Below are 27132 nucleotides of genomic sequence, written 5' to 3'. Positions count from 1 at the left end.
TCTGGAGGGGGCTCTGACCGATCACCGGAGGCACCGAGCGCCGGGAGCCCCGGGCCGGCCCTCATGGCAGGGTGGATGGACAGCAGCCACAGCCGGCCCAGGGGCACCGACAGCCATGGCAGTACAGGGCCACTGAGAGCCCCCCAGCCCTTTGTATTTACTGCAAACATGGGCAATATCTTTATTCTTTATTTATTTTTTCTCAGTGAAAGCCTCTATATTAAACTTCTCTGGACGTGCACCTCTTGTAAGGTAGCAGCGCAAGGGCGCACCGCAAACACTGCCGAGGGCCAGAACAAGCCGCCGCTACCCTGCCCCTGCAGAGGCCACCGCCGCTGTCCCCGCTGCTGTTCCCGCTGCCGGTGCCGCCGCCGGACCGGGACTGGGACAGGAGCGGATCAAACCAAACCCGCCCGCCCGAGGCGGCGCGCGACAAGCGGCCCGTCCGCGATCCACGGAATCGAGCGGCGGCGCCGAGCGGCGATTGGCGGCGCGCGGGCGGCCCCGCCCCGCCCCTCACATGACCGCTAGCGAGGTTTTTGTCGCGCCCGCTCGCCCCGGCCGCTCGCCGTGCCCCGGTGTCCCCGCCGCCGCCGGCAGCAGCAGCAGCACCACCGCCGCCATGGGCCCGCGCCGCTCCGCCGCCTCCTCCCGCGGCCGCCTCCTCCTGCCGCTGCTGCTGCTCGGCGTCTCTGGTGAGCGGGGCAGCGCCGGGGCCCGGGGGAGGGGAGCGGGTCTCGGGTGTCCCCGCGGGCTCGCGCCGCTCCCCGCCCCGTCACGCGCGGGCACCGGGGGTCCCGGGGGGTCCCGGGGCCGCCTCGGCCCCGCGGCGCCTTCAGGGGGCGGCCCCGGGGCGGAGGCGCCGCCGCTGCCGCCCCCCCCCCCCCCGCGCCGCCACCCACGGGAGGGGAGGGGACAGCGGCGGGGCCGGGGAGGCCGGGAGCCCCGGGGCGCTTCCGCCCAGGGCCGGGGCCCGGCGGCCGGCACCGCAGGCCCACCCGCGCGGCCCGGCCCGGCCCGGCCGTTCTGCCAGCGCCCCTCGGCGTGGGGCCGCGGGCACGGCAACGTCCGTGCCGGGAGTCACCGCGTCGGGAGCACAACAGCTGGGGAAAGTTCTCCTAAAAGGCAGAGGGGATTTAACGACCGTGTGTCTCGAGCTGGGAATGGTGGAAGCGCAATGAAGGCACTGCCGAGCCCATCTCTTGGGGGTTGAGCCGCAATCACTGATACAACACGTAAAATAATAAAAATAATAGACCCCGGTCTACAAGCAGTGCATTGTTTAAGTGCTGTGTTCATGCCCTTTGGTTTACCCACTGTGTCACCAGAAGGCTGATGCTTATTTCAGAGAGTCAGAATTCTAGGTGGAAAGGGACCTCAAGGTTCAGCTGGTCCAGCCTGTCTTGGCAAAGACATGGTCGAGATGAGATGGCCCAACAACCTGTACAGCCAAATCTTAAAAGTGCCCAATGTTGGGCAGTCAACACTTTGTGATTATTAGTTTGTGTCACGTAAACAGACTATAAAACATTCTTTCAATTTTTGACAGCTTTGACAGCTTTGTGATGTGTTTCCTATTTTTGATGCTTTTTAGAAATCTCGCTATTCTTTCACTGTCTGGTAAATGGAATATGGTCCTGACATAATTTACTGCTTTGTGATGAGCTGTCCTCTTAAGTGGTTCTAGAAAATTAAGAAAAATCAATGTCTTAATAGCTGATAATCATATCTTACAGGTTTTTTCCAGTCCTATGCAGTTGAAGTAGATATAAAGGATGCTTCTAATGCTACATGCCTGTATGCAAATTGGATGATGAGGTTCTTGATAACATATGAATCAAACAATGGTGATTATGTAAGTATTTAGGAGTAACGCTTGCTGAGAACTGGATTTTGACCTGGATTAAAATTTAAGCTCTTTTACCTAGAGTGTTTGATTTCTTACTATTTTTTTACTAAGTCGGTTGAGAAGAATATTCCTATATAGTCCTTATAAAGTAAAGAATAAGTTCTCAGTCATGCAACTTACTGAAAGTACTCTGTTGCTCTTACTTAAATGATGTACACAAACTCACCAAGTCTAACCAGTACCAGTGTAGTTATGTTCTTAACCCAAGCAGTAAATGTAATTGCAGCTCAACATGATCAGGGTTTACAGCCAGGTTAGAGTTGTACTTTTGTACTTGAATCTGAGACAGCTCCTTTCTCAGGTAGGTGTCAAGGAGCCTTTACCATAATTTTCCAGAACAACCTAAAATAATCTCAGCAAGGTTTCAGCTAACTCCAGCAAGTTTATAATGTTGTCATGGGGAAGAGCTGCATGTGAATGCATTTTAAATTCCCTTTTTCTTCTAGAAAACCACAACCCTGAATTTGTCATCCAGTGCGACACACAATGGAAGCGTCTGTGGCAATGACACACAGGCTGCCCTTGTGGCAGTGCAGTTTGGAGAAGGTCATTCTTGGAGCATTAACATCACAAAAAACAACGAAACTTACCAGGGAGACTTCATGACACTGACCTACAACACCAATGACACAGCTGTATTTCCTGATGCTAAGAGAAAAGGTAACATTCAGTTCAGAATCTGACTTGCAAAGCAATCTCAGCCAGAAGTGTCAGACCTCGTGTACCTGACCTGGCTTGGCTCCTTCGAAGTAAGGAGCAATCCAGGAGTTAGTAATGAATGTAATGAGTTCTGAACCACGTGCTGCCAACTGCTGCTCCTTGTACCTGCCTGCTGGGTAACAGTGCAGGCCAAATGGCTTCACTGGATGTGTAATTCCTGTAAGTGGAAGAGAAGGGGAAGGACAAACAGCTTTGATCAGTGAGGTGGACAGCAAGCTCATGGAAGATTAATTTTAGTGGGCACTGCTTGACCTTCTACCTTGCTAAGCAATACAGTGTTAGGCTGTGTACTAATGCCTACTAATAATAGAATTGTTTTCTCCTTACAAACTTAAGTAAAAGGGTTCACCTTTCTTATGGCTTGTCTAGTTCTGTAAGCTTGGTTACTCCTAGCTTTACTCCTAGCATTACCTATCACTTCAGGTCAGGACATACAGGGAGAACATTCAGGAGAGCTGAAGATTGTTAAGCTTAATTATCGCTTAGTCTTTGTCTTATGAAATGATATAAAATGTAACACTACCTCTAAGTTCTTGTAGTTCATAAGGCATTAAAATATTTATGCTTATTTGTAGGACCAGTTACTATTTTTATAAAGGATCCTGCAGGTCCAGTTCAGCTGAACACTGTCTTCGTGTGTCACAATTCCTTCGATATTGAAGCAGAAAATATTACACAGATTTTCTGGAATGTTACCCTGCAGGCTTTTGTTCAGAATGGCACAGTCAGTAAAAAAGGTGAGCGTTTCAGTTTGTGAAAGAGCTTTTTTGTGTTGCACCTTAGTGCAGGGAGCAAAGTCCCATAATAAAAAATCCACCAATTCTAAGATGTGTTGTATTTAATATTATCCATGTAAATATCCTCTAGTATTTCTTTCCTTGTTCCTGGAAAAATAGCTTAGGAGAACGGATTTAGTAGTGTGCTGTACTATTGATTGTTTGCCTGCCAAGGTGGGATTCTTCTCAAGTGTGTATTCCAGTAATTGGGGTATTAAAAATAAGCACTTCAGAGCTACTGTTGCTGAGTAAATCATTTGGGTTTGAGGGGTTTTAGCTGACTGCCTTCCACTTGCAGTGGTGGCCTCTGCTGTTGCATTTGAGTAGTCCAGAGCCTGTTGTCTCATCTCATAGCTCAGGAAAGAGACAAGCACAGCATCCTGCTGCATGTAGCCTAATAGGGTCACTTACTTGGCTGACAGCAAATACATGTCACACTTTTTTTAAAACAACTGAACTGTCTTTGTGTTTTGCTTCCATGTGTCAGAGGCAAGTGGTACTGAGTGTGGGTTTAAAACTGAGTGTTACAGGATTTCTGAGAATAAGTGGCAACTGTACTTTGTCTGAGTAATGAGACTTCAATAAAATTTCAGTAATGAGATGGTGATTAAAATGTCTTTTCAGAGACTAGATGTCCTGCTGATAGACCTACTTCTGCACCTACTGTTCCACCTACTAGTGCCAATGCAACTACTGCACCTACCACTGCTGCACCTCCTGCTCCAACTCCTCCCAAGCCTGTGGAGAATCCAGACACAGGAAACTATTCTCTTAAAAGTGGAAATAAAACGTGTTTCCTGGCAACTGTGGGGCTGCAACTGAATGTTTCTCAAGACAAGGTGCTTCTTTTTGCTTTTGAAGAGTAAAAGTTGCTGTAGTTATTTGGTGTGAATTCTGAATGCAGAGTATTGCTGTGTACACTGCTGGCTGTCCAGAACTGCTTCTAAGTATTACATGTAGCACCTCTCTGACATCAGAATGGTTTTGTTGCATAATACAGGTCTTCAAAAACCTTACATGGGTTCAACAGATCTTTTTATTGAGAATACTTCTAACATGATTAAAAGTCTGGAACTTTCTGTTGTTCCCTACTTTCCCCTCGGAGGGTAGTTTGTTGTGTTAGGGAACAAAGTAACACTTCTCAAGGAATTTGTTTGTTTCAGTACTGCCAGCGTGTAAATTTAAGTCAAACAGCCTTGGTTCCATAGCAGCCAAGCTCAGCTCTCCCTGCTGTCATATTTATGACAAGCTCTTCTAACCCAAGACTGTTCCTGACTGAGACAATGTATTCCAAAGGCAGCTGAATGTCTTTGATGTGCTTTGTGTGTATTTCAGCCTCTTCTGATCAACATCAATCCAAAGACAACTGTCGCAGATGGTGCCTGTGGTAACACAACAGCCACTCTGAAATTGAATGATGGAAATAGCACACTGATTGGTTTCACATTTGCTGTTGTAAGTAACTTCTTTTATTTTAAACTAAATTATCATTTAACAGCATGCATGGTGATCACTTACAGTAAAATCCTCCTGTTGCTTGCTGGTGGTCGGCAGTTCCTGTATGGGAAGTGGAACTGGCCAGCTGAGTGCCTCAGGACAAATGGAGAACTGGGTTAAAGTGGTAAAAAATGTAAGACTGGTAAATGTGTTGGCTTTTGTAAAGCATGTGTTCTTAAATTTACAAATGCAAAATTGCACACTGACACTTGGTTCTTGCTTCTTGAACAGAAAAATGCGAGTGCAAGTGTACAGAAATTTTATCTGAGGGAGGTGAATGTTACTCTGCTCAACCGTCTGAATGGTTCTGGTAAGAAACAGTATCTGCCTTAAACAAGGGTAATACTTTATTCAATGTCTGCATCAAATAATTCTGGCTTATTTTCTGTGTTGTTCATGCTTACTGTTAGCTCCTACTCTGTCTAGAAGTTGGTATGAACAAAAATAATAAGCAGAAATGTCTGTAAGAGTTACTTTAGACAGTGTGGGACCACTCTACGATTCCTGAAACTTCTGCTAATGGAATCACTGTAAATCAGAAGGGCTTCTTGATAACTCTTTTCAGTAATGTAATTTTTTGTGGTGTGAAATCTAATTGTACCAACTTTGAAGCTTTTTTCCTAAACCAGTTGGTGTCTTCTTTGTTTGAAAATGCTGCTGTATCTTCCAACCACTTGTACTCTCACTAAAAAAAGGCCAGTCCTTCAGAAGCTAAAGTATACTTTTTTCCCAACAAACATATGTTTTCTTTTTTTTTAATTGCTTGTCATAGCTACAGCAATTAAAGAGCATTAAAGCTAAAGCACTTGCAACTCTGCAGCACTGAGATTAGTGGAGGTATAAGGAAAGCCTGATGTCATGTACATATGAAGGAGAGATTATTGTAGTAACTTCAGTTTCTGATTTCTGGTTTAGCTGATCAACCCCACTTTGCACTACTTTGTTTTTCAAACTAGTCAGTGTTGAAGTGTTGGCCCCTCTAGATTCAGCTACTCACTCTTACTGTATTAGCAACTGTCTTACATTTTAAGTGAACATGCAAATTCTTTCTTTTTTTTTTCCTTCTTTGTTTAGTCATTTCAAGTGCAGATAACAACAACTTAAGCAAGTGGGATGCTTTCCTTGGTAGCTCTTACATGTGCCGAAAAGAGCAGACCCTTCAGATTAATGAAAATGTTCAAGTACATACTTTTAATCTTTGGATTCAGCCATTCCTTGTGGAGGCAAATAAGTTTGCTACAGGTAAGAGTTGTTTTTGTTTTTAGTGATGCTTGCAAAATTTTCACTTGCTAAAAAGCACCAGCATTAGGTGCAAGCACTTTCTCTCAGAAGCTCTTGTTCCAATTTTTTAAACTATGTTTAGATATAGATGGAATGAAGAGAAGTTCTGAGAGTGACATTCAAGTTCAAGCAAAGCTTTGTTCTCACTTAAAAAATGTCTGCTAAGTGTGTGGTTCTTCACAAAACTTGAATGAACAAGAGACACTGAGTAGGGACTTAAGGGTTGCTGTGCAGAATAGGTTAGAAGTTACTTGATAACATCTTGACTTGCAGAATTTGTAGCTCAGAACTTTTGCAGAAGTTCACTTTGGGAATACTGTTAGGTGTTTTGTTTCTTTTTACCTGTCAGTCTGAGGAATAGAAGTGTTGAGGAAGAATGAACTGTCAGGGCTTCCTTCAGAGGCAGTCTTGAATATCCAGAACGGAAGAGATTCTGAAATGTTTGTTTGCTGCAATATTTTGATCTTGTCTGGAGAAAACTGAAATGTCTTAAATTACCTCTTAATATTTAGTGCAAACTGGTCTTTGTGCTTAATGCTAATACTTGCAGCACAGTCTTACTGGACTAGACTGATCTGTAGACACATAGATTGAAAAATTCCGGTTTTAGACAGAAGTAAGATAACTCCAGATGTGTGTAGGGTAAACAGTTTAGTCTTTCTAAAGAGTTAGGGACCCATTTCACTCTGTAGTTAAAGTTGCAGCTAGCTTTCTTCTAATTATAGTTACTTTATCTGTGTAGCATGTCTCTGTTCTGGATAGATTCTTGATACCAAATCTAGGTCACATTTATCCTTAATGAGTGAAAGTACCAACCAGACTTGCTTTAAGTTTGAAATAGATAAGCCTGGTTTGTGAATGTAGAAAAATGGCTGCTCCCTAGCCTAGTGCACATCTTGTGTACAGGAAAACTTGTACACCCTTAATTTGCTATAGGTTATCAATGTTTAAATTAATTAAAATGCTTAAATATGCTAAATGTATTGATGAGACCTCTGCAGTTCTTTCTCTCTTAGTTTAAATAATACTTGATTTTTCAATACCTTCATGTTAAGGAAAACAGATTTTTATACCACTCTTGGGAAGTATTCTGTCTTTATTTATTCCTCATTGCAACCTTTTTCTCACCTACAGCCCAGGAGTGTTCGCTGGATGATGACAGCATCCTAATCCCAATTGTAGTTGGTGCTGCACTTGCTGTCTTGATTGCCATTATAGTGGTTGCTTACATAATTGGCAGAAGAAAAAGCTATGCTGGATATCAAACTTTGTGAATCTAAGTGTGATTCCTGTTATGATTTCACTCTAAACAAAGCAAGTGCAAGTTCTGAAGTCCAAAAAAGACCCAAAACTTAGGAGTAATTACTAGCCACAGCTAATTGGAGTTGAGAATAAAGGGAGAATGTTTATCTCAGATGAAGCAGAATTACACTTTGTTTTCCTGCCCTAAGAAGACCATGTGGGTTTCATAGCTGTTTTGAAGATGTCAAATCCTGGATGAATTGCTAGGCTAAGGATTTTATCTTGCAAAAGTCCTAAAGCATTTAGGATTTATTTCTGCTTTTTACAAATACTAGCCTGAAACAATAACACGTTCTGAAACTGATGTGCGTTGGGCATCTCCCAGATTAGCATAGAATTTGTACTTGCTTCTCTCCTCTGCGTTCCTTAGTTGTTGTTGTAATTGTGGGTTAAGCTGGCAGCATTAGTCACTCTGTTGACTTGTACAGTATTTAACAAGGATTGTCTAATGCCCAATAGCAACTTCGTTTTCCATAGGATTGAACTTCAGGCTGGTGATTAAGTGATCTCTGGAAGTGGCAGCAGTAACTTACTTGCCTTTGTTAGGATTTCAGTAATTTACTCCTGCCTTGGTGTGATTTCAGGAATCATTCCTATACCGTGGCTGTACAAACAAAATGGGTAATTTGCCAAATGGTGAATATATGGGAAGACTTCAGTGCCATTTCCAGATGCTTTCAAAAAAAAACCTGTTAGGCACTGAATTCTTTACTATACCTTGGTAATCATCTAAAATACTCACCTAAGGCAGACTTCTGCTAAATTAATGCAAGCTTTTTTTTGCTGGCATCAGTTTAAAGGGAATAACCTTTCTAAATATTCCAGAACTTTAAAGTGCACTTAACTTCATACCATACTCTGCACAGAACTGGTCTGTCTTGTTGCTTTGAATGACCTTGTTTAAAGATGCTTTCATTTAATGAGCCAGTATCTGTTGTTGCAGCTTGAGCTGTTTTTAAATCTTCATCTTGAATGGTTCTCTGCCAGTCAAAGTTCACCTTGTAACTGCCCGCCATTGGCACTCTGAATGTTGAATGTTTGTGTTGGGTTGTTTGCGGTGTAGCATTTATTGATGTTAAGAATGCAAAAGCCAAACAAGAGATGGACCCACAACACCTGTTTTTCCTTGCTGTATGAAAAGAATAAGTAGGTTAAAAAAGTGCAGTGCAACTGGACTGTTCTTTAACTGCAGCTCTGTAGAGACTAACCCTTGATGCACAACTTTGCTCTGGGCTCTTTGTGCATATTCTTACTGCATGGGAAAAAAAAAAAAAAAGTCTTTTAGACTTTTAGATAATTGTGGCTTTTTTGCATATGTCATAACATGAGCTGCCTAAGCTAGTTATTTAATGAACATAACATTGTCTCCCCATTTAGAATGAGTTTAGCCTGCATCAAAGCTTCTCTAGTGTTTTATTAGTGTTCTCTAGGGTTGTAGAGATGTCTGTGGCATGTTTGTATACAAATCATAAAATACACTTCTTTCAGTAATGGTTTGGTTTGGTTTTTTCTTTTGTAAAGACAGTTTACTCTTGACACTAGCCAAGGAAGCATGTATGGGTGGATAATGCTTACTATAGCGTGTAGTCTACAGCTTGAATTTTGCATCAGTTACTGAAATGCATTTTAATGAAAGTGGGGAACTGCTATAAGTTTAATCATGAAACAAGCTTCAAGACATACCATTTTAATTTTAAAAAATGGATCTAATGACTTTCATATTAATATATCCTCAAATGCAGAAGTTCATATAGATTTTTTAGCTTTTTTTTTTTTTTGTGAGTGATGTTCAGTGGCACCAGTTAAACATGCATCTCTGTTAAGGAGTAATCATCACACTATTCTTCTTACCTTGCAAATTTTTGAACTGTACACAGTTTCCAAGTGATAAAATAGAAGATTCATGCAAACTTCTTCCTAAAATCAGCACTAGAAATACCATTGCAAAAACCTGTAAGTACATTGGCTCAGAGTTTTAAGTACTCCTAGACTGATGTGCAGGTAACTGGTTCAAAAAACATCAGTTTCACCTGACTTCCTGTTGTTATAAAACCACTAGTTTTCCTGTATGTATTGCTCCATAGGGAACTGTCAATCTGTTTAACCTGTGCTCTAAAAAAATAAAGATTGTTCTATTTCTTAAGGAAACTTGTTCACATTTTTTAACTGATTTGAAAACAGACGTCTTGTATTGTCCTTTTTTAAAGAAAATAAACTCAATGAGTAAGGTGAACTCTAATCAGTCTGTATCTGAGATTCTGTTACATAGCTGGTTTTGTTCTGGTCTGTGGAAACAGCATTTAAATTGTGAATTTATTTAACACCTGTGGATGTGGAATATTAACGTGTATAACCTATTATAGAGTGTGGTTGGTTTAGTACCTTATACACAGTTTACTAAATATTGTATTCTAATCTCAAGGTTTCTGATATTTTAGGTTAAAGATTTCATGCTAATAGTCCTCAAAAGTACCATTTCTAGCCAGTGAATGATGGGATTTGGGTTTTGGAAGGGGCATTCTGTTTGGTCATTTGTTCCTTGTTTTGGTTTTTTCTTTGGCTGGTTTTTAAATTTTTTTTATTTACACCACAGTGTTCTCTCTTCCTTAGCATATGTTAATAAAACACAAACTTTGGGGCTGTTGGTTGAATCTCATGATTGGAATTAAAAGGGAAGGCAGCTTTTATACTGGGGCTAAAAAAACTTTGGGCCAAAAATTTCTGACTTTTTTGAATGGAGACACATTCAGCCACGTCAGTCGAAAAAGCTGTTCCTGCTGGCCCTGCTGTGTGGGGCTGTAGTTACCAATTCTGCACTTGAAGACACCTCTGGAGCTTCTAACCACTGTTCAGTAGCCATACCTGGATAGATGTGTGCCAGCAAGGATGGAATATTCCTGGTATGAAACCTTGACCCCTTTTTCACCCTGGGAATTGCCTGTAATGGTGCCACAGTGTGATGTGTGCTGCAGCCATCTCCTGCCTTTGAAGAAGAGAGGGAATTTCTGTCACTGCCTGCTGGGCACCTTCATCCTTAGCAAATCCATTCAAATTTAGTGTTAGTGTTTAGTGACCCATTACCCAGCACCTAGCAAATTGTCTGTGTTAGTATTTAGTGAACAGTATTACTAAATATCAAATGTATGTCTCTCTTTAAGATGTTTAAATATTTTCTCAATCAGAATATTTTGAAATAGCTGTATAAGTTACATAATTCCTTTCCTCTTGTTTTTTTTCTTTTCCTTCCAAGTGTTGCTCTGCTTGGCAGTATGTGCCCTCAGATAATCTGAGTTCAGCATTTTCAGCTGTTGAGCCTCCACGTGTTGTTCTCCTTGCTCTTAGTCAAAGGCTTTGTGTGGTATTTCAGGGAGGGGCCATGGCAAGTGTGTGCTGGACAATAATAAGCTAAAGCAGGACAACACATTTCCCATAAATAATGCTGATTCTGTGAAAAAACAGCAGCCAACTTTTGAGGAAGCCTTGACTCTGTGTGTAATACTGTGTCCTAATTAAAAACTCAAACAAGATAGTTTTACCAGGAGTGCTGCCTTATGGAATGCCTCTAAAGCAGGCACTGTTCCAGTGCTGGAGAGCCCGGCACAGCCTCCTGCCTCACCCCAGCCCTCCTGCACAGGCAGGTGGAGCTCTGCTCTCCTTGCAAACAGCTTGGAATGCCAAGCCCTGCCCGAGTTTGAAACCAGTTCCCAGCGCGGTTTGCTAATCGTTGATGGGTGTTTGTACCAGCAAGGAGCTCCTCACCTTTTACAAGCTGTGTGCTAAAAACCTCTGTAGTGTTACAGATGTCTCTTCCATTTTCCCCTCTGATGTGGATTTCAGTGAGGTCTGTGTAGTTCTCAGCTGAAACTAATAACCCTTCCATAGTGAAAATGAAGTTACCCACCCCAACAGAGCCTTTCATTGTTTTCCATGCAGTGCCCAGAGGCACATTTATCTTGGCTCTCTCTTGCAGCTCTCAGTAAGTTTCTGCTTTGTTACTTGGATTGTCCCTTATGCCTTCATGTCTAGAATCCAGAGGAGTGCTGGTGACTCAAGGGTTGGGAAGACCCCTGGGCAAGGCAGCACTACAGCAGTGTGGGGTTTCTGTTGCTTTATTGCTGCTAACTCTGAGGTGTGATCAGCTAATGCATGCTCAGACTGCTGGTTTGTCCTCACATTTCTAATCTATCCTCTGCTTGCTAGAGGAAGCTGAAATTAAATGTACAAATCAGAAGAAGTATACTACCAATATAAAGGATGTGTGCAGTAAATGTGTTTAAAGAAATCAATCTTTCCATCAATACTGATTTTACTTTACATGTATTATTGTATCTAATACAATGTAATTTCTCGGAAATGCCTGTTTGCTCCTTGCTTTCTTTGGTTTCTAATGCTTGATTTCCCTTACTAATTTATTCTCCCTTGCTTTTTTTTTTTTTTTTTAATTTGTTTTTTTGTTTTTCCTCTTTCTGCAGCTGAAGAATGCCTTGCTGATTCTGACCTGAACTTTCTTATTCCCATCGCAGTGGGCGTGGCGCTTGGATTCCTTATCATTCTTGTCTTTATCTCTTACATCATTGGAAGAAGAAAAAGTCGTACTGGCTATCAGTCTGTATAATCTCTTCATTCCATCTCTGTTGCCCACCTTCCCTGTTCTTTTCCCTTTCCCAGACTTCCTGGCCTGCTCCTTAAAAAAAAGAAAGAAAAACAAATTAATTCAAGGTTTCTTTGTTTAAAAAAAGTTCAAATCACTTCATGGCAGAATAACAATAACTTCATGACAGAATAACATGCCATGAATCTGAAGATGAGTTGCAGAAGCTACTGTATGACTTTGGAGAAAGTAAGTGTTCTGAGGACCAGAGAATTGAACAGAGTTGGTGTGTCCCTGTGGGAAATGTGATTATTTTTAGTAAAGAAGACATCTACAAAACTTTCTGTTGTTTAATCTTTTTGTACAAGAAAATTTCTAGATGCCTACAGCTTGTCTTGGTTAATGCTACAGCTAAAACTATAATTAAAAGTGTGAATGCTGTGTCAAAAGGGACTGTATATGCAGTGGGAAAATGAATACCCAGCTCTCAACAGACTTCTGTTGGGAGCTTGGCATATGGCTGTTCTTGTGAATCAGCCTGAATTTCCTATTCCTTCTGAATGTAAAAGTAGTACCTGATCTCACTAATAGCCTGACATAATATGAGAAGAACATCTGATTCTTCTAGTGAATTAATCTGTTTAACATCATACAGAGAAGCTGACTGCTAATGTAGGTTGAACAGCTTTGCACTGCCCTGGTGTCTAATTTGCCAAGATAAGGTTCAGGTCTGGAGAACTTCAGCTACTCAGAAAAGGCAACAGTCTGCTGAAGGAAATGTCTCCTGTGCTATTTTGTTGAACTGCATTTTTCTTTTGTTCTGAGCTCAATTGTGAGATGAGGGTGTGAGGCTGGAATTTCACTGGCTGCAGTTTCTCTCAGCTTTGATTCTGAACATAAAAGAAACTACACAGCGTTGGTCCATGTGAGGACCAAAAGTATTTTGAGAGCACTCAGGCTGACTGAGAACACAGGTTGCTCAGATCTTCCTGCAGTTCCTTTGGACAGCTTGCATAGGTTAACAGAGCATCACTGAAAAACTGTGATCTCTGAAAGCAAGTGGAGATATGAAAGCTTTCAGGTTTGATAGAATTAATCTGCTTTTAACCTCCTCATTATTGCTGTCTCAGTGTAAGAGCACAAAATTTCTAGCATGAGGAATGCTGATCATAAAGCAGGAATGAATATATAGTGTAGTGAAGAAAGTGACTTCCAAAGGAATAAGAGCATCTTTCCTGTTTGAAGATGTTTCTTTGTTATTGGCCATACCTTTGCAGTTCTGTGTTCCATATCTAAACTGTATCAAAATTGAATTTAGTCATTGTGGTTGTGTTCTGCTTCGTTCCCATCGGGTCCATGTTGATGGAATGAAAGAAGCCTCTTGCTCTTCAAACCTTTTTGGTCCATCTTGGCAAAAGCCTTTTGCAGCCAATAACCCCTGGGGGCACACAAAGTTTTTTGTCCTCTGCAGCGTTTTCTAAAGCTGCTTCAATATTTAATCTCCCTGTACATTGACCCTGTATCCATGCTGTGGGGGAAGCACCTTCAGTAATTCACACATACAAAGGTGACAGTCAGCACTGATGTTTAAGTAATTCACAATAGCTGTGTATCCAGGAAAGGGAGTTTTCCAAAGAGTTAGTTCTGATGTTTGAGAAATGCCTGTATATTCAATTATTCTTGTCCTCACAGTGACCAAAGATACACTCTACCTGATTCTGATAAAAGTGATTCCATAGTACAAATGGGCTCTTGAAACAAGTTGTCCTATATATATATTTTTTTTTAGGAATGTAAATCAATGCTGCTGGACTGTATGCTTTAGGTTTGGTTGTCTTGGTCTCTTGTATTGTACCTTTGCTCTTGCAATACTTGATTTCCCTGCCAGTGTTAAATGGAATTATTTCAGGTGGCATTTTATGAGTACACCCACTTGCCAGTGTGGTGCTTCTCTGCCACCAGCAGATGGATCACAGCTATGTTCTCATGCTGAGATTGCAGACTGAAGTATTTAATATCACTTTTGCTAGGCTATCTTAGTGAAATGTGGTCATTTCCTAGATGCAAACACATACATACATACATATATATATATTGTATATACATAGAAAGTATTATTTTGAGCTTCAACAGAAGTCAGAAATGGATCCAGCACTTTAAGGTTGTTGCAGCATGAAGAGTGGTATGTACAATTTTCCAGATCTTAAATTACTGTACAAATATGCTGACAGCAGAATATGTGTATGGAAAATAAAGTTAATTATTGTGTTTATTAAGCTTTGTTTCAGTGTAAGTAGACATGAATGCCATTTCTGAGTACTTTTCCAGAGGGATCATCAATGTGCTTGGATCTGGATGTTTGTGGGGAAACAGAAGCTTTTGCTTCTAAGCTGTTCACACATTTACATCCAAATCAGTTGATTTTTGTGTTGATTTGGTCAAAGCATGGGTCCAGCATCTGCTAAAAGACCTCCTCTTTCATCAGAATCCTTCCAACAGACAGACAGGGAATAAATATTAAATAAAGTTTTACCTTGGTGCTAGTGTGAAGGCTGTTAATTTGATAGCATGAGACACAGTGAGTTTGGTTTCCTTTCAAGACCCCACAAATTCAAATGCTTTAAAAGAGCTAAAGTAATTGGCAGACAGAGAAATGCTTGTGGGTTTAAATTATTTCTGATATCAAAGGCAGAACCACTCCCCCAGCAGCATCCTCCTTGGCAGAAGGCAGTTTCTGCTGGTCAGAAGATGCCCTTGCAGATAATTTGTGCAGGCAGAATGAATACACTGCCCTGGTTCTATCAGTGCCATCTGGATAATGACAACTGAGCAGAATTAGTTCCTAAACTGCCTCTGGTTCAGATATTTAATAGTTCTTAATAAATCCTTTTTGCCAGATGGTTGTGATGCTTGGTGAAGAGTGAGTCTTATTGTACTGAACTCTTTGGCCTGGAGAAGTTCATCAAGTGCTCAGAATTCCAGGATGTTGTTACATGCTGCTTGGAAATTCAGTGCCTAACTGGCAGCACAAACTGCATCTCTTAACACCAGTGTTTCAAGAATGCCACCATAGAGTTAATTTTACTGTAGTCACTTTATTTTAAATAGAAAAAATCACTTCTTAGAGACTGATATAGATCAGGAAATGACAGTAGATGAAGTTCCTTGGCTATGGATGTAGGACAAACGTACCATAATGCCCCTGCTCAGGCAGTAATTTTAGTAAGTGTGCTTTCCCAGTGGTGCTGTACCCCAAGGTGTCCTGTCCTGCTGTGTTTGTAGCTCCCAGCCAGCAGAGTGCAGCTGGTCTGTCCTTCCAGAGAGGCTCAGGCTGCTCAGGGCAGTGCACCCTGTGCTTCACCAGCCTTTGGGGTGACACACTGATGCCTTCACTCACCCCAACACTGACCCCTTAACTGTGAGGGGACTGAGCAGTTCCCTGCATTTTGCTGCAGCATTGCAGCTGGGACCTCTCTGGAATGGGGAAGAGCAGGTCTGAGAGCTTTGGGCACTTCTGTGCCCGGTCAGGGGGTGCTGCCAACCTGTGAGGTGTGACAGGAGAGCTCCTCTCACTCATCCCTGCCCAAGAGACTGGATGAGGATTCCTGGGGCAGAGAGGAGTACTGGAGTGAGGAGGAGAGAGGGAGAAATGCATTCATCTTCCCACTTCAGAAAGGAACAGCTGGAAGGGTTCAAGGGCAAATGATTTTCTGTGGCCCTTGCTCAACACCTTGAGTGTGATCACCAAGCTGTGTAAAATGCTGCACTCAATATGCTTCTGGGGCTGGAGATCCTAGAAAGCATTTTGAGAGCTGCCATTTTCACTTTTCCACTGTTATTTCAGGAATAATCCAGAATTTTTGCTATTTATTAATTTAACAAGAATAGTGCTAGTAAACTACCTCCTTTTTAGCTTTTGCCTGAGAAATGCATATAAAACTATTCTAAAAAAATAAAATTTAAAGCCAGGAAAGATGCATTCCACAGGGATCACTCATAAAAGGCCTTATGAAAATAACATTTGGATACCAGAGGTTTTTTTCAATCAAAAGTGAAATCTTTTGCAAGTTCTCTCCCCAGGGGAAAACTTCTAATATTTCCTAATAATGATTTACAGCAGAAGATGAAAAATGTGGATCCACGCTCCATTGTATCTCATTGATTTCCTAACTATGAACAAAAATAAATTACCGATAATTTCCATGTGCCTGTTTTTCCTAGCAAAAAAAATGCTGGCTTGATGCTTTAAAAAGGAAAAAGCCTCTGATTGACTTATCCTAAGTGCCTGGAGTTGGCAGGGGCTACTTCCCAATGCTGAGTGTGAAGATGATCCGGCCCAGGAAGCGGTCGCTGTTCAGGTCGTTGATGATTCCCTTCCCATGCAGACTGCATTGGATGGGGACCAAGTGATTCCTCTGCACATCTGTAAAGTGCATAGCCACCAGTGGGGAGGTGTAGTTGACCTGGAAAGAAAGGAGATTTAAGTGTCATTTTTGAGGGAGCAGAAAAGCAAGCAGGGTTTTTATGTTCAGTGAAATAATTAGTAAATGGTTCATGGTTCCAGCATGCTGAGCCTTTCTGTGCCTGTGCCTTGGCAAGATGAATCACTGCACATTGCCTCTGGGGTCATTGCCCAGGACAGCACCACACTATGGGACTCAAAATGCTTTCTGCTGTCCTAAAAACCACACACACTCACTCACACACAGGGTTACACACACAGTTACACACTCACACACTGTTGCACACAGTTTGTCAGAGACAGAAATAGAGCTCTGCAATCCCAGAGCCCATGGCCTCTGTCCTGCCCACATCTACCCAAAATAGCCTGACAGCACATCTGGAGCCTGTGCAGCAGCTCCTGCCCTCCCATTCCCAAGGAAGCAGAAAGAGATGCCAGCCCCTCACTCACGTGGGTGAATTTGCCATAGTAGGGATAATACATGAGGTCAAATGTGCCGTTCCCAGGGTAGAAATCCACTGACCTGAGGTGACTCTCATTGCCTTTCTGTGATCAGAAAAAAAACAGAGGCACACACGGACATAGGACATGGGACACAAAATACAGGTCCCCTCAGAGCTCGTCTCAGAGCAAATGTCCCTTGGCTGAGCTCAGTTGTGCTGTGTTTGTTGTGAACACAGTCACTGCCCTGCTTCCAGCCAGGGGAGAGTGGAGCTGTGGAGCCATGGGTAGGGTTGCAGTTTGCTGCCTGCTGATTCCCTGCTGCGCCTTTGCTCTCCAAGGATGCGATCCAGGAGCTGTCTGAGCAGTGGGAACCCTTCCCTCACCCTATTGCTGTTGCCTTGCAGGGCGCCCCCGGGACTGAGGGTGCTGCAGAGCAGCTGGAGATGGCAATGAGGAGTTCCTACATCTTCCCACTGAGCTCCAGGCTCCAGCTGGGAGCTGGCACCCAGCCCACAGGCTGCCCCACGGTGGTGCCCATGAGGCTGCAGGAGCAGGTTGGGAAACAGGAGAGTGGTGCCTCTGCCACTCTCAGCAGATTGGCCTCCAGGTGTGCCCAGACACACGGGCAGCTCTGGGTCCTGTGGGTGTTTGGGGCTAATATGAGGACAAGTTGTGCTGAGCTGAGGTCCCTCAGGAGGAGGAGAGGTTTGTCCTTGTCCCCAGCACCCTGCAGGGCTCAGAGGAGAGCAGTACCTGCACTTTGCACTCCACGCTCACGGGGACCCCGGCACCAGGGCGGTAGCCAATGATCTGCAACAGCAAAAAACATCCATGCTGGTGTGAAATGCAGTGCCAAGCACGTGCTGCCTCCCTTCTCCAGAGCTTGAACCTTTCTGGGTGCCAGCCACGTTGCTCAGGACAGGACTGTGTGTCCCTGCAGCCACCCCACACCGTGCAACCTGACCATGGCTGAGGGCCAGATTGCTGCCTGACAGCAGGGGCAGAGCAGAGGACACAGAGAGGGTCCAGACCCTCTGAAATAACACAGCCTCTCCCCCACACAGTTCACATCCCCCTATGCTTATTTTCCCAGCAGTGAGCACTGAACCACCATGCTATTACACTTCAATTAAATTCTAAGAAAACTCCCATTATAAAGCATCTGGGGTCTGGGGTGTTTCCCTAAATCTCAGTTCCTCATGAAGAAGGGCCTGGCAGAAGGCCCTCCAGGCACTAAGGCCTCAGCAAATCAAATGGAGCAAGTTTTATAGTGGGGTTTTTTTAATATTTTCTAGCAGATTTGGCCTGCAGGTTTGGGGTTTCTAGCTCCCTTTTCCCCTGGGCTGAGAAGTGAAGGAGTTTCAGCCCCTGTGTGGTGTTCATCACTCTGGGATGCCCCAAAGGAAGGAATGAACAGAAGCAGCTTTCTCTGTACCCTGTTCATCTTCAGCAGGATGCAGGGCTGGCCTCTGGAGTAGCCAAAGGTTGGGTCCTGGATGCCAGAGCAGTTCTGCAGCAGCGAGCGCTTGAACTGGCACGCCTTCTTCTCCTCACTGTCACTCCCCCCTTGGATGAAGTACTGGCCTGGGACACACTCAATGTTCTTCTCCTCCTGAACTTTGTCATCATAAGCTGGAGGACACCAACAGTGTTGTATTTGTGGGGTTCCCAGACAAAGGAAGGAATGATGAATCTGGCTCCATGTTCTTAGAAGGCTAATTTATTATTTTAAGATACTATATTAAATAAAAGAATAGTATACTAAACTGTACTAAAGAATAGACAAAGGATACTTACAGAAGGCTAAAGGATAATCATGAAAAACTCATGACTCTCTCTTCAGAGTCTGACACAGCTTGGCCATGACTGGCCATTAAGTAAAAACAATTCACATGAAACCAATGAAACAGCCACCTGCTGGTAAACAATGTCCAAACACATTCCAAAGCAGCAAAACACAGGAGAGGCAAATCAGATAATGATTGTTTTCATTTTTCTCTGAGGCTTCTCACCTTCCCAGGAGCAAATCCTGGGCAAAGAAATTTTTCATAAAATATGGCAGCGACACAACAGACTTGTTAAAACCCCCTGAGGCCTGCACACACTCAAACTGTCAGAGAACATCCTCATGTCAAGGGTGTTAGGAAGTCACACCTGGAAAGGCAAAGCTCCCATGACCTTGTGAGCCTCCCTTTCCAGATGTGGCTCATGAGGTGCCCAGGAGGAAACCCCTGCACTGCATGCATGTATCCAAGGACAAAAACCCCCTCCCCATGGTGACAGAGAGCTCACCTGCTAGGAAGTGGTGCATGCTGTCCACGTAGGGCTGCCACGTGCTGGGCTGGGACACGTTGAAGGCAATGGTGAAGCCATTCAAGTATGGTCTGATCATCACTCCTGAAGGAGACACACCCTGGTAAGGCAGATGTAGGTGCAGCATTCATGGGCTTGGGCTCTGTGCTGCAGGGTTATTCATGGGACTGGGCTTGAGCTGGGCACAGCGATGAGAGGCAGCACCAGCTCACAGATCAGCTCTGTCCTCAACCTGCTGATCCCTCACCTTCATTTCACCCCCAGAGAGCACCATACACATCAAAATATCCCAGGAAACCTGGGAGATAATGGAGAGCCTCAGTAGTGTTGTGGGTTAGTGACTGGGGTTGCACAGAGTGGCTGCAGGTCCCCTGTGTCCCCAGCTGTGTGGGCAGTTCCAGACAAGAGCAGGGCAAGGGGCCCTTCTGTTCCCCACCAACACAAAAACATGGGGAAAATGCTGTGTCTGACGCAGGGAGAGGATTTCCTGAACATTCTCTTGCCAGAACTCCCCCAAATAATAATGCATAAAAGCAACTCTTGATTTGCATTTTATTTTGAAGGCATGAGGTATAAAGAGCCAGCAGCTGAAATGCATCAGCATCACCTATGAAATACCTAAACTTGGCTTTTGCCTTGAAAATAATGATAACAAATAAGCAGTGCAATGAGCATAACAATTAGTATCATCAGGGTGATTACTTCTCATGGGGCTTTTTAAGATGTCTGCTCCTGTGCAGAGAGCCTGCAGCTCTGCCAGGGCCCTGAGGTGAGAACACCCTGTGCTAGGGAGGGCTGGGAGACCGAAGGAGGGCACAGCTCCAGCAGGGCTTTGCCTGAGGTGCTGGCCATGCCATTTTGGTGGGACTCTGGTGGCAGAGGTGCCTCTGCTCTGGCTGGTACATACCTGGTGGGGACACACGGTCCCGGTACCTGGGCGTGTAGGGGCTCAGCGTGAGCAGCATCACATACAGGCAGAAGGCAAACATTCCCGCCAGGCACGTGTAGAAGATGAAGTAAAACAGTAAGATCAAGCCTGCAAAACAGACAGGCACATTGCTGACAGGCACAAGGCAAGCAGAGCACATCCCCTGGGATGTGTCCCGCAGGGATGCACAGACGTGCTCAGCACGGCGTCCTCGGCAGCCCTGAGTCCGTGCTGGAGGTGGGAGCTGCAGCCCAGCCCTGCACACACTCTGCTGTCTGTGCCTGCAGGAATTCCAGCTGCTCCAGAGCTGGGGTAGCTGCTCTTTGGGTCTGTGTCCCTTTTGCTGCGTGGCCCTTCCCAGAGCTGTGTCAGGAGCAGGTCTGTGTGCCCACCTGCCTCGGCTCTCTCCAACAGATGGATCCAACATTCCCTCCTGCCCTTCCCACCCTCTCCTGGCCTGGCAACATGCAAAGGTACCCCGTGGCTTCAGCCAAACTCCTGCTGGGGCTGTGGGCTGGTGCTCCTGCCCTGATTCCTGTCCCCTGGTGCTGGGGCTGAGCGGGCAGCCTGGCTCAGGGCTGCAGCACCACTGACTGTTTCATGGCCCAGACATTCAGGGAATGGCTTTGTTTTTCCTCTGGACCAGGCTGTTGGCTGAGGATGTCTCAAGAGGCCACAGCCTATGAATAAAACCCAGCGGCTCAGAAAGCAAAGCGAAGCCCTAACCCAAATATTTCCCAGGAGAAACGTTCCGGCAGCTTGGAGGGAGCCCTGGGAACACAGATGTGCTCTCCTGCAGTGCCTCTGCCAGGGCCACCGTGCTGGGAACTGCTGGGGCTGTGTCCTGCTGGGGCTGAGCTGGGCCAGATGGGCCAGCACTGTGCTGGTGGCACAGAGGGGACAATGCCCAGCCCTGCCAGAGCAATGCTGGATGGTGCCTCTGCCCCAGCCTGGCAGCAGAGCTGGTGCTTGTTGGGCATCTTCCCCCTGCTGCTCCCATTTCTGTGTTTCCTGCAGTGCAGCAGGGAGTGTTTCACCTGCAGAGAGGGGGTGCAGCCCTTCCCAGGGGCTGGGGCCTGCAGTGATGACCTTGTGGCCATTATCTCCCTGCAGTTGGTGAGTGCAGGTCCCCTGAGGCCCCCACTCCAGGGGACACCTTTAGAGCCAGCACAGGGGGGCAAATTCCCTCCTCCCCACCCATGAGCTGAGAGTGGGAAAGTTCAGCTCCACTCACCTCCAAAGGCTCTCACTTTAAAATAAGTGTTGATTTTGGTAGTAGCTTCTCCTGCCCCCATGTAGAGACAAGTGAGCACACGTGTGTGCACCAAGGGCACAGCACAGTGACCCCAGGGGACAGGAGGATGCTGCACCCACCCCAGTGCTGCCAGCACTGCCAGGGTCACATCCACACCACACTGAGCAAATCCTCTCACAAGGAGCTTCTCAGGACCTGGAGGAGCCTCCAGAAAACCAAACCTACCTCACCAAGGACTCACCCTACTGCTCCCACACTTTGGTCTGTGCCTTCCCACCCAGCAAAGAAGCAGAAAGGCTGGTCTGCCTCTGTGGCCAGCAAAGGGCACAGGAGAGCAAACATGAATGTCAAGGTCTGTCCCAGACTCATGCTGGCAGGTTTTCAGACTCCTCTGGTGCTGCTGGGCAGCTTCCTTTGTTCTCCCAGCTGCCACCACAGGCTTTGCATAAGACCCAGAGCTCTTGGCAGGGGCATGGGAGGGCTGTGGGGCCTGTGGTGCATTGCCAGTGCCAGCCAAGGGCTGCAAACACCCAGCAGCAGCCCCTGGTAGTTCAGCCTTACACTGATGGATGTGCAGGTGCCTCTGGATCAGGCTGGGATTTTGACTCTGCCAAGGGGGCTGGGTGCTGGCAGAACAGGGCTGCAAAGATGGGTGACACCATGTGGGCTTGTGGCACCTTGATTTTGGGCCAAGCCTGCAGCAGCACTCACCCCAGAGGCTGCTCTTAACCACCCTGGGCACCTCCAGACTCAGCAATAATTTTTGCAGGGCACGAGGGTGTGGATAAAGCAGACAGGGCACTCAGAACCACCAGAGCTGGCACATCCCAGTGCACTGGCTCTGCCAGCACCGTGGGCCCTGCTGTGGGCACCCTGGAAGCTGTGGGGTGAGAGTGCTGACCAGCCCTTCCCTTCCCCTCCTTTCCAGAGCCAGGCTGGCTCAGGCAGGGAGGGCTGCTCTGCCCCAGGGGGTGCACCCTGCACACAGCATCTGCCACAGCCCGGGCACCTTCCCCACCAAGCTGATGGCACCAGAGCCACTGTCCCAGGGGTTACACAGGCAGGGTAGGAGTGCTGGTGGCAGCAGGGTGCACAGCTGCAGCACCTGACCTGCAGCTCCCCTGCTTGCTCAGGCTCTACACGTCTGTCTGGGACACAGTCTGGGCAGCCTGAAATCTTTGCTTTCACCCTCCCTCAACATTGACCTCCTTCTGCATGGTTTCCTGCTTGTCCTCCTCACTGGTTATTATTGCACTAGTTAGAAACATTAACACTAAAGAAATGGGCAGGGGTGGTCAGTCCAGGCTATCAAGGACAACCACAGGCAGGTGAATCTCCTGTGAAGCAGAAAAGGCAACGACCCCCAGAAGTGGGGCTTGAGCAAGGACCTACCCCAGCTCTTGGCTGTTCTCCCCAAGCATGTTCTCTCCTCCGGGTTCCACAAGAATATCTTCATCTCCCCAGCCAGGTCTGCCCAGGTTTTGCTCCCCATGTCTGCCTTGGGCTCGTGCTTCTCTCTGTCAGGATCCTGGACCTTCTCCTCATGCTTATTTTCCTGGAAGAGTTGCAGAACACAACCCCCACAGGCAAGCTGAACTTCTCATTGGCCAAAAATAAATGCAAAAGCACTTAATATCTGGAAAAGTTTCAAATTTCCATTTTCCCATCATCACTCTTGAGTTAAAGAGAGGCAGTTTTGGCTGTTCCAACTTAAGATCACTCAGAACCCAGCATCCATTTTTCCATTACATGTACGTCACTGCTGTCACACTGGGCACTGTCTCCTTGTGCTGGCACTTACAGAAACTCATCTTTTTCCACCTGCATGAACATGACCAGAGAAAACCTGTGGTCTGGGAAGGCTGGGACTGTTCCCACACTTCTGCAAAATCTCTGAGTTCAAGTGCACATTCTCTGTGCTGCCACAGACGATAGCAGGCAGCAGTATTAAAGAGATCAACCAGCTTGTTTTCCTTGGCGTGTGAGCAAGAATTCAGCCTTTGAAGAAATCCCTGTGTTGTTACTCTTTTAATTACACCGAGTTCCAGGGAAAAGCATCTCCCCAGGTTGCAAGACTTTGTATTTTGCCTAAGGGGTGAAAACTTGTTTGTCCAGAACTCGGGAACACAAATCCTGTGCCTGGGCCAGAGCCGCTTGAGGCACGGCAGCCGGGAAGCCGTCCCTAATTCCCCTGGATCCGGGCAGGTCTCCAAAGGCGGGCGGGTGGGAGAAGGTGCAGACCTTGCTCTCAGCCCGGGCAGGGCCGGGAGAGGGCGATGCTGTCCCCGGGGTGGCCTCGGCACCTCCGGCATTTCCGTGCGCTCTGCGGCCAGCGGGGCCGAGCCCTCGGGCCGGTCCCGGCCGCTCCGGGGCTGCTAACCGGGCACGGAGCCGCTCGGGCACGGCCGGAGCCGCCGCTCCGCGGGACCGCCCCGGCTCTGCGCTCCGGGACCGGCACCGGGCACCTTCCGGAGCCGGCACCCACAGGTGTGCGGTATTTGCAAACCGCGGGCTGCCCCGGGAGAGCCGGGATGTGGCCGGCGAGAGCCTTGCTTGGAAACGCCTTTGAATTGGGGACGAGAAATTGGGCTCTGCTCAGGCCCACAAATAGTGGAGCACAGTGAGAGTGGGGGACAATACTGACCCCAAAGGCTGAGCGTGTCCCCTGGGCAGAGCAGGGGGTTGTAAACGCTCCCCATGCCGCTGGCTGCCCTGATGGGCTGAGTGAAGCTCTGTGGGGCTCTCTGGGAGCGCTGCTGGCAGAAAATGCCCCCGGCGCTGGCAGGGCCGGGGCAGCGCCTGGCACAGACCCACAGCCGGGCTGGAGCCCGACCCGAGCAGCTCTGCCCGGCTGAGGGGCAGGGAACGCAGGGAACACAGGGAACAGGGCACAGGGCCCAGAGCAGCTCCTGCCTGGCCTGAGGGGCAGGGAATGCAGGGCACACAGGGAACGCAGGGCACAGAGCAGCTCCTGCCCGGTGTGAGGGGCAGGGAACGCAGGGAACACAGGGCACAGGGCCCAGAGCAGCTCTGCCCGGCCTGAGGGGCAGGGAACACAGGGAACACAGGGAACAGGGCTGAGAGCAGTGGGGTTTGGAGCCGGGGAGCAGCAGCCCCAGCATGGTCATAGAGGGACTGGGACAGGAGCTGTGGGGGCTGTATCTACTAGGATATGCACAAGGGGAAGAGTGACCAGCAAAGAGGGGGAAGAGGAGGTGTTCTTCTTCCCACTCTCCCCATTAGATAAAAGAGCTACCAGGAGATGTTTTGGAAACATTTCCTCAGACTGCCAGGGCAGGGGACACTGCCCGGATGAAGCCCACACTGGTGCTTAGTGCTGCATTGGGGAAAGGCCTTTGAGTCTCGTCCCAGCTTCTCCTGGAGGCAGCAAGAGCCCACACTCAGGAGCTGCTGCCAGTGCTCAGGGCTGTGGGGGGATTTGGGGACAGATTCCCCTGTCATGAGGCCTCAGCCCAGGAACTGAAGGAGGCTTCTGTAAGGAGAGAAGTTCCCAGCTCTCCTGGCTCTGTGCTGTGTGACCCTTCACCAAGTGAAGGGTCCTGTCCTGCTGGCTGGGAAAGGCCACGAGGGCTCCATGGCAGCCCAGGCAGGCTGAGGAAGCCCCAGGCTCACCCCGTGGGTCTCTGTGGGGCAGCTGGGCCAGTACCAGGTACTGGTACTGGATGATTCCAGTATTGGATGATACCAACACCAGGTTCCTGGCAGATGTCTCTCATCTCAGGAGCTAGGTCAGGTCTGGAATGGAGCACGGGTGGTTTCTCTTTGCAGCCCAGGACAGAGATGGTCTTGTAACAATCCATTGCACCTGAACAAGGGGCAGAAGGAGTGGCAGGAGCTGGGACAGGAGTGCAGTGGGGCAGGGAGAAGGCAGAGAACAGCAGGGACACTGGGCAGCCCTGAGTCACTGCCTTCTGTGGGAAGCAAATCTGGGGCTCATCTCTGGCAAAATCATTCTGTGCTGGCTGTTGTGGGCGGCCTGGGGGAGGCCAGGAGCTTTCCACCATTCTCAGTTCAGACCAGGTCAGCTCTCAGTGTTGGATTCTTCCTGCTGAAATCCAGGTATGCAGAGGGTAACCCTGCCCAGGTGTTCCTTCTATTCCCCCTCACCACCCAGCACCACTGGCCAGACCTGGCACAGCCCTTTATCCCCCTCCCATACAAAGTGCTTTGCCTAAGAGACAAAGCAGCATTTCCTAAAGCAAAGTAGTTATAAATCTATCAGCCACAGAGCAGGTCCTTGCAGCAGCTCCCACCTCACCTGGTGAAATGAGGCCCCAAAATACTCACCACCTTCTGGCTGGGGCTCCTGAGCTGGCCCTCCACATCACTGGTGCTGGCATTGCTGGCCATTCTTGGGTGGGAAACACAAAAAATGTAAGTGTTAGCACAGCAGCACTGTGGGTGTGGGTGCTGTGTTGTGCTGGCTCTGAGAGGCTCACAGAGAGAACCCCCTTCCCAGCACTGCTCCCCAGCCCTACAGCACCCCTAAAGCAGCAGCTGTGCCGAGGCTGTGGGGAGCAACGCTGCTTTCCCTCCCTACCCTGCAGAACCTTGCTGTCCAGGAGTGGATCAAAAAATAACTTGTTTTCCTAAGGGGGGTAAGCTCCAGGCAGCAGGATCCTATCTTGAGTGCTCTGGCATCTGGTGCCCTTTGCAGCACCCTCACAGCATCCTGCCTCACATTTGAGCTCCCATCTCTGCCAGCCAGCGCCCTACATGGGGAAGCCAGGCTGTTCCCCCAGGAGACCGAGGAGCTGTGAATAAACATTAACAAATCGCTGGGGCTTCCGATGGGAGAAGCGTCAATGTGTGCCTGTCAGTCACAGCGGGGCCGGGGTTAAATTGCGAAATCTCTTTCGCGGTGGAAGGGGTATGAGAGGGGCAGGCGGGTCTATATTTATCCCCGAGAGCAGGCAGGAGTTCACAGCCCCCGGTTTGAGAGCTGCCCACCGCCTGTCAGACACAATCCAGAGGCACACCTTGCCGTGCCACGCTCGGGCCGGGGCTGGGGAGGCTCAGGTTTTCCTCCATCAGTGAATCATGGGCAGGAGATGATGCGCTGGGGGTCGGGGTGGGCGCTGCGCTCCTGCTGCTGGAGCAGCTCCGGCGTGCGGGGCCGCCCGTCCCTGGCCGCGTCCACGCAGCTCTCGAGGAACACCGGGGCTCGTTTTACACCTCTGTCCCAGCCCCAGCTCGGCACCATCCGCCTGCTGAACCTCCTTTCCAATGGGAGCGGTGACCCTTCCTCTAGCCAGAGAGCCAGGCCCTGTTCCAGGGGGGGGAAAGGCTGCCTTGCCCCGGGCTGGGACCGTGCCCGGAGGCTCGGGGACCTGGGGACATGTGTGCCAGCCCCCGCAGGGCTGCTCGGTGGCAAGGCCCCGTTCCTCCCTGTCCTCTCCCGAGCGTGGCCGAAAGCCGCTCACCGGCTGTGCTGATAAATTGGCGCAGCGGGACGCAGAGAGCTCTGGCAGCTGCCCCGGGCTGGCCGGGGCTGCCGCTCCGTGCCGGGGCCGGTGCCCGCAGCCAGCCCGCCGGCAGGAGGGCACGCCGCCAGCTGTGCCCACAGCTGTGCCCACAGCTGGATCTGCTGGCCAGGCTGACGCCCTGGGGCAAGGGCTGTCTTCCCGAAGCTC

At 47.7% G+C, this 27132-nt stretch overlaps 2 protein-coding genes across 3 annotated transcripts; one reads left to right on the top strand and one right to left on the bottom strand.

Moving 5' to 3' along the window:
- The first annotated feature begins 581 nt into the window (after positions 1-581).
- LAMP2 (lysosomal associated membrane protein 2) lies at positions 582-14352 on the top strand. 2 transcript variants are annotated; one of them, XM_058032431.1, is made up of 9 exons: positions 582-695; positions 1737-1855; positions 2356-2569; positions 3205-3366; positions 4030-4244; positions 4741-4860; positions 5134-5212; positions 5977-6144; positions 11958-14352. In XM_058032431.1, the coding sequence occupies exons 1-9, from the start codon at positions 623-625 to the stop codon at positions 12098-12100; spliced, it is 1293 nt and encodes a 430-aa protein (XP_057888414.1). In that variant the 5' UTR covers positions 582-622; the 3' UTR covers positions 12101-14352. The 2 variants fall into 2 exon arrangements, with proteins under 2 accessions (XP_057888414.1, XP_057888415.1); XM_058032432.1 differs by lacking the exon at positions 11958-14352 and adding an exon at positions 7318-9724.
- Positions 14353-15155: 803 nt separating this feature from the next.
- Positions 15156-25849, bottom strand: ATP1B4 (ATPase Na+/K+ transporting family member beta 4). Its single transcript, XM_058032433.1, has 8 exons — positions 25787-25849; positions 22871-23033; positions 20203-20331; positions 19275-19379; positions 18418-18614; positions 17736-17792; positions 16989-17084; positions 15156-16539 (listed from the first exon to the last, which is right to left on the bottom strand). The coding sequence occupies exons 1-8, from the start codon at positions 25847-25849 to the stop codon at positions 16378-16380; spliced, it is 972 nt and encodes a 323-aa protein (XP_057888416.1). The 3' UTR covers positions 15156-16377.
- Between the last annotated feature and the right edge of the window lie 1283 nt (positions 25850-27132).

The sequence above is a fragment of the Melospiza georgiana genome, chromosome 12 (assembly GCF_028018845.1).
Source record: "Melospiza georgiana isolate bMelGeo1 chromosome 12, bMelGeo1.pri, whole genome shotgun sequence".
In the NCBI taxonomy this organism is placed as follows: Eukaryota; Metazoa; Chordata; class Aves; order Passeriformes; family Passerellidae; genus Melospiza; species Melospiza georgiana.
This window is presented reverse-complemented; position numbering and strand designations above follow the sequence as displayed.

Coding starts and splice junctions, on each gene's coding strand:
- LAMP2 (XM_058032431.1), top strand. CDS start 623: ATGGGCCCGCGCCGCTCCGCCGCCTCCTCCCGCGGCCGCCTCCTCCTG. Junction 1,856..2,355: donor AATCAAACAATGGTGATTAT/GTAAGTATTTAG, acceptor TTTTTCTTCTAG/AAAACCACAACCCTGAATTT. Junction 4,861..5,133: donor TTGGTTTCACATTTGCTGTT/GTAAGTAACTTC, acceptor CTTCTTGAACAG/AAAAATGCGAGTGCAAGTGT.
- ATP1B4 (XM_058032433.1), bottom strand. CDS start 25,849: ATGGCCAGCAATGCCAGCACCAGTGATGTGGAGGGCCAGCTCAGGAGC. Junction 18,615..19,274: donor CATGCACCACTTCCTAGCAG/GTGAGCTCTCTG, acceptor GGTGTCCTCCAG/CTTATGATGACAAAGTTCAG. Junction 17,085..17,735: donor GCGTGGAGTGCAAAGTGCAG/GTACTGCTCTCC, acceptor TTCTGATCACAG/AAAGGCAATGAGAGTCACCT.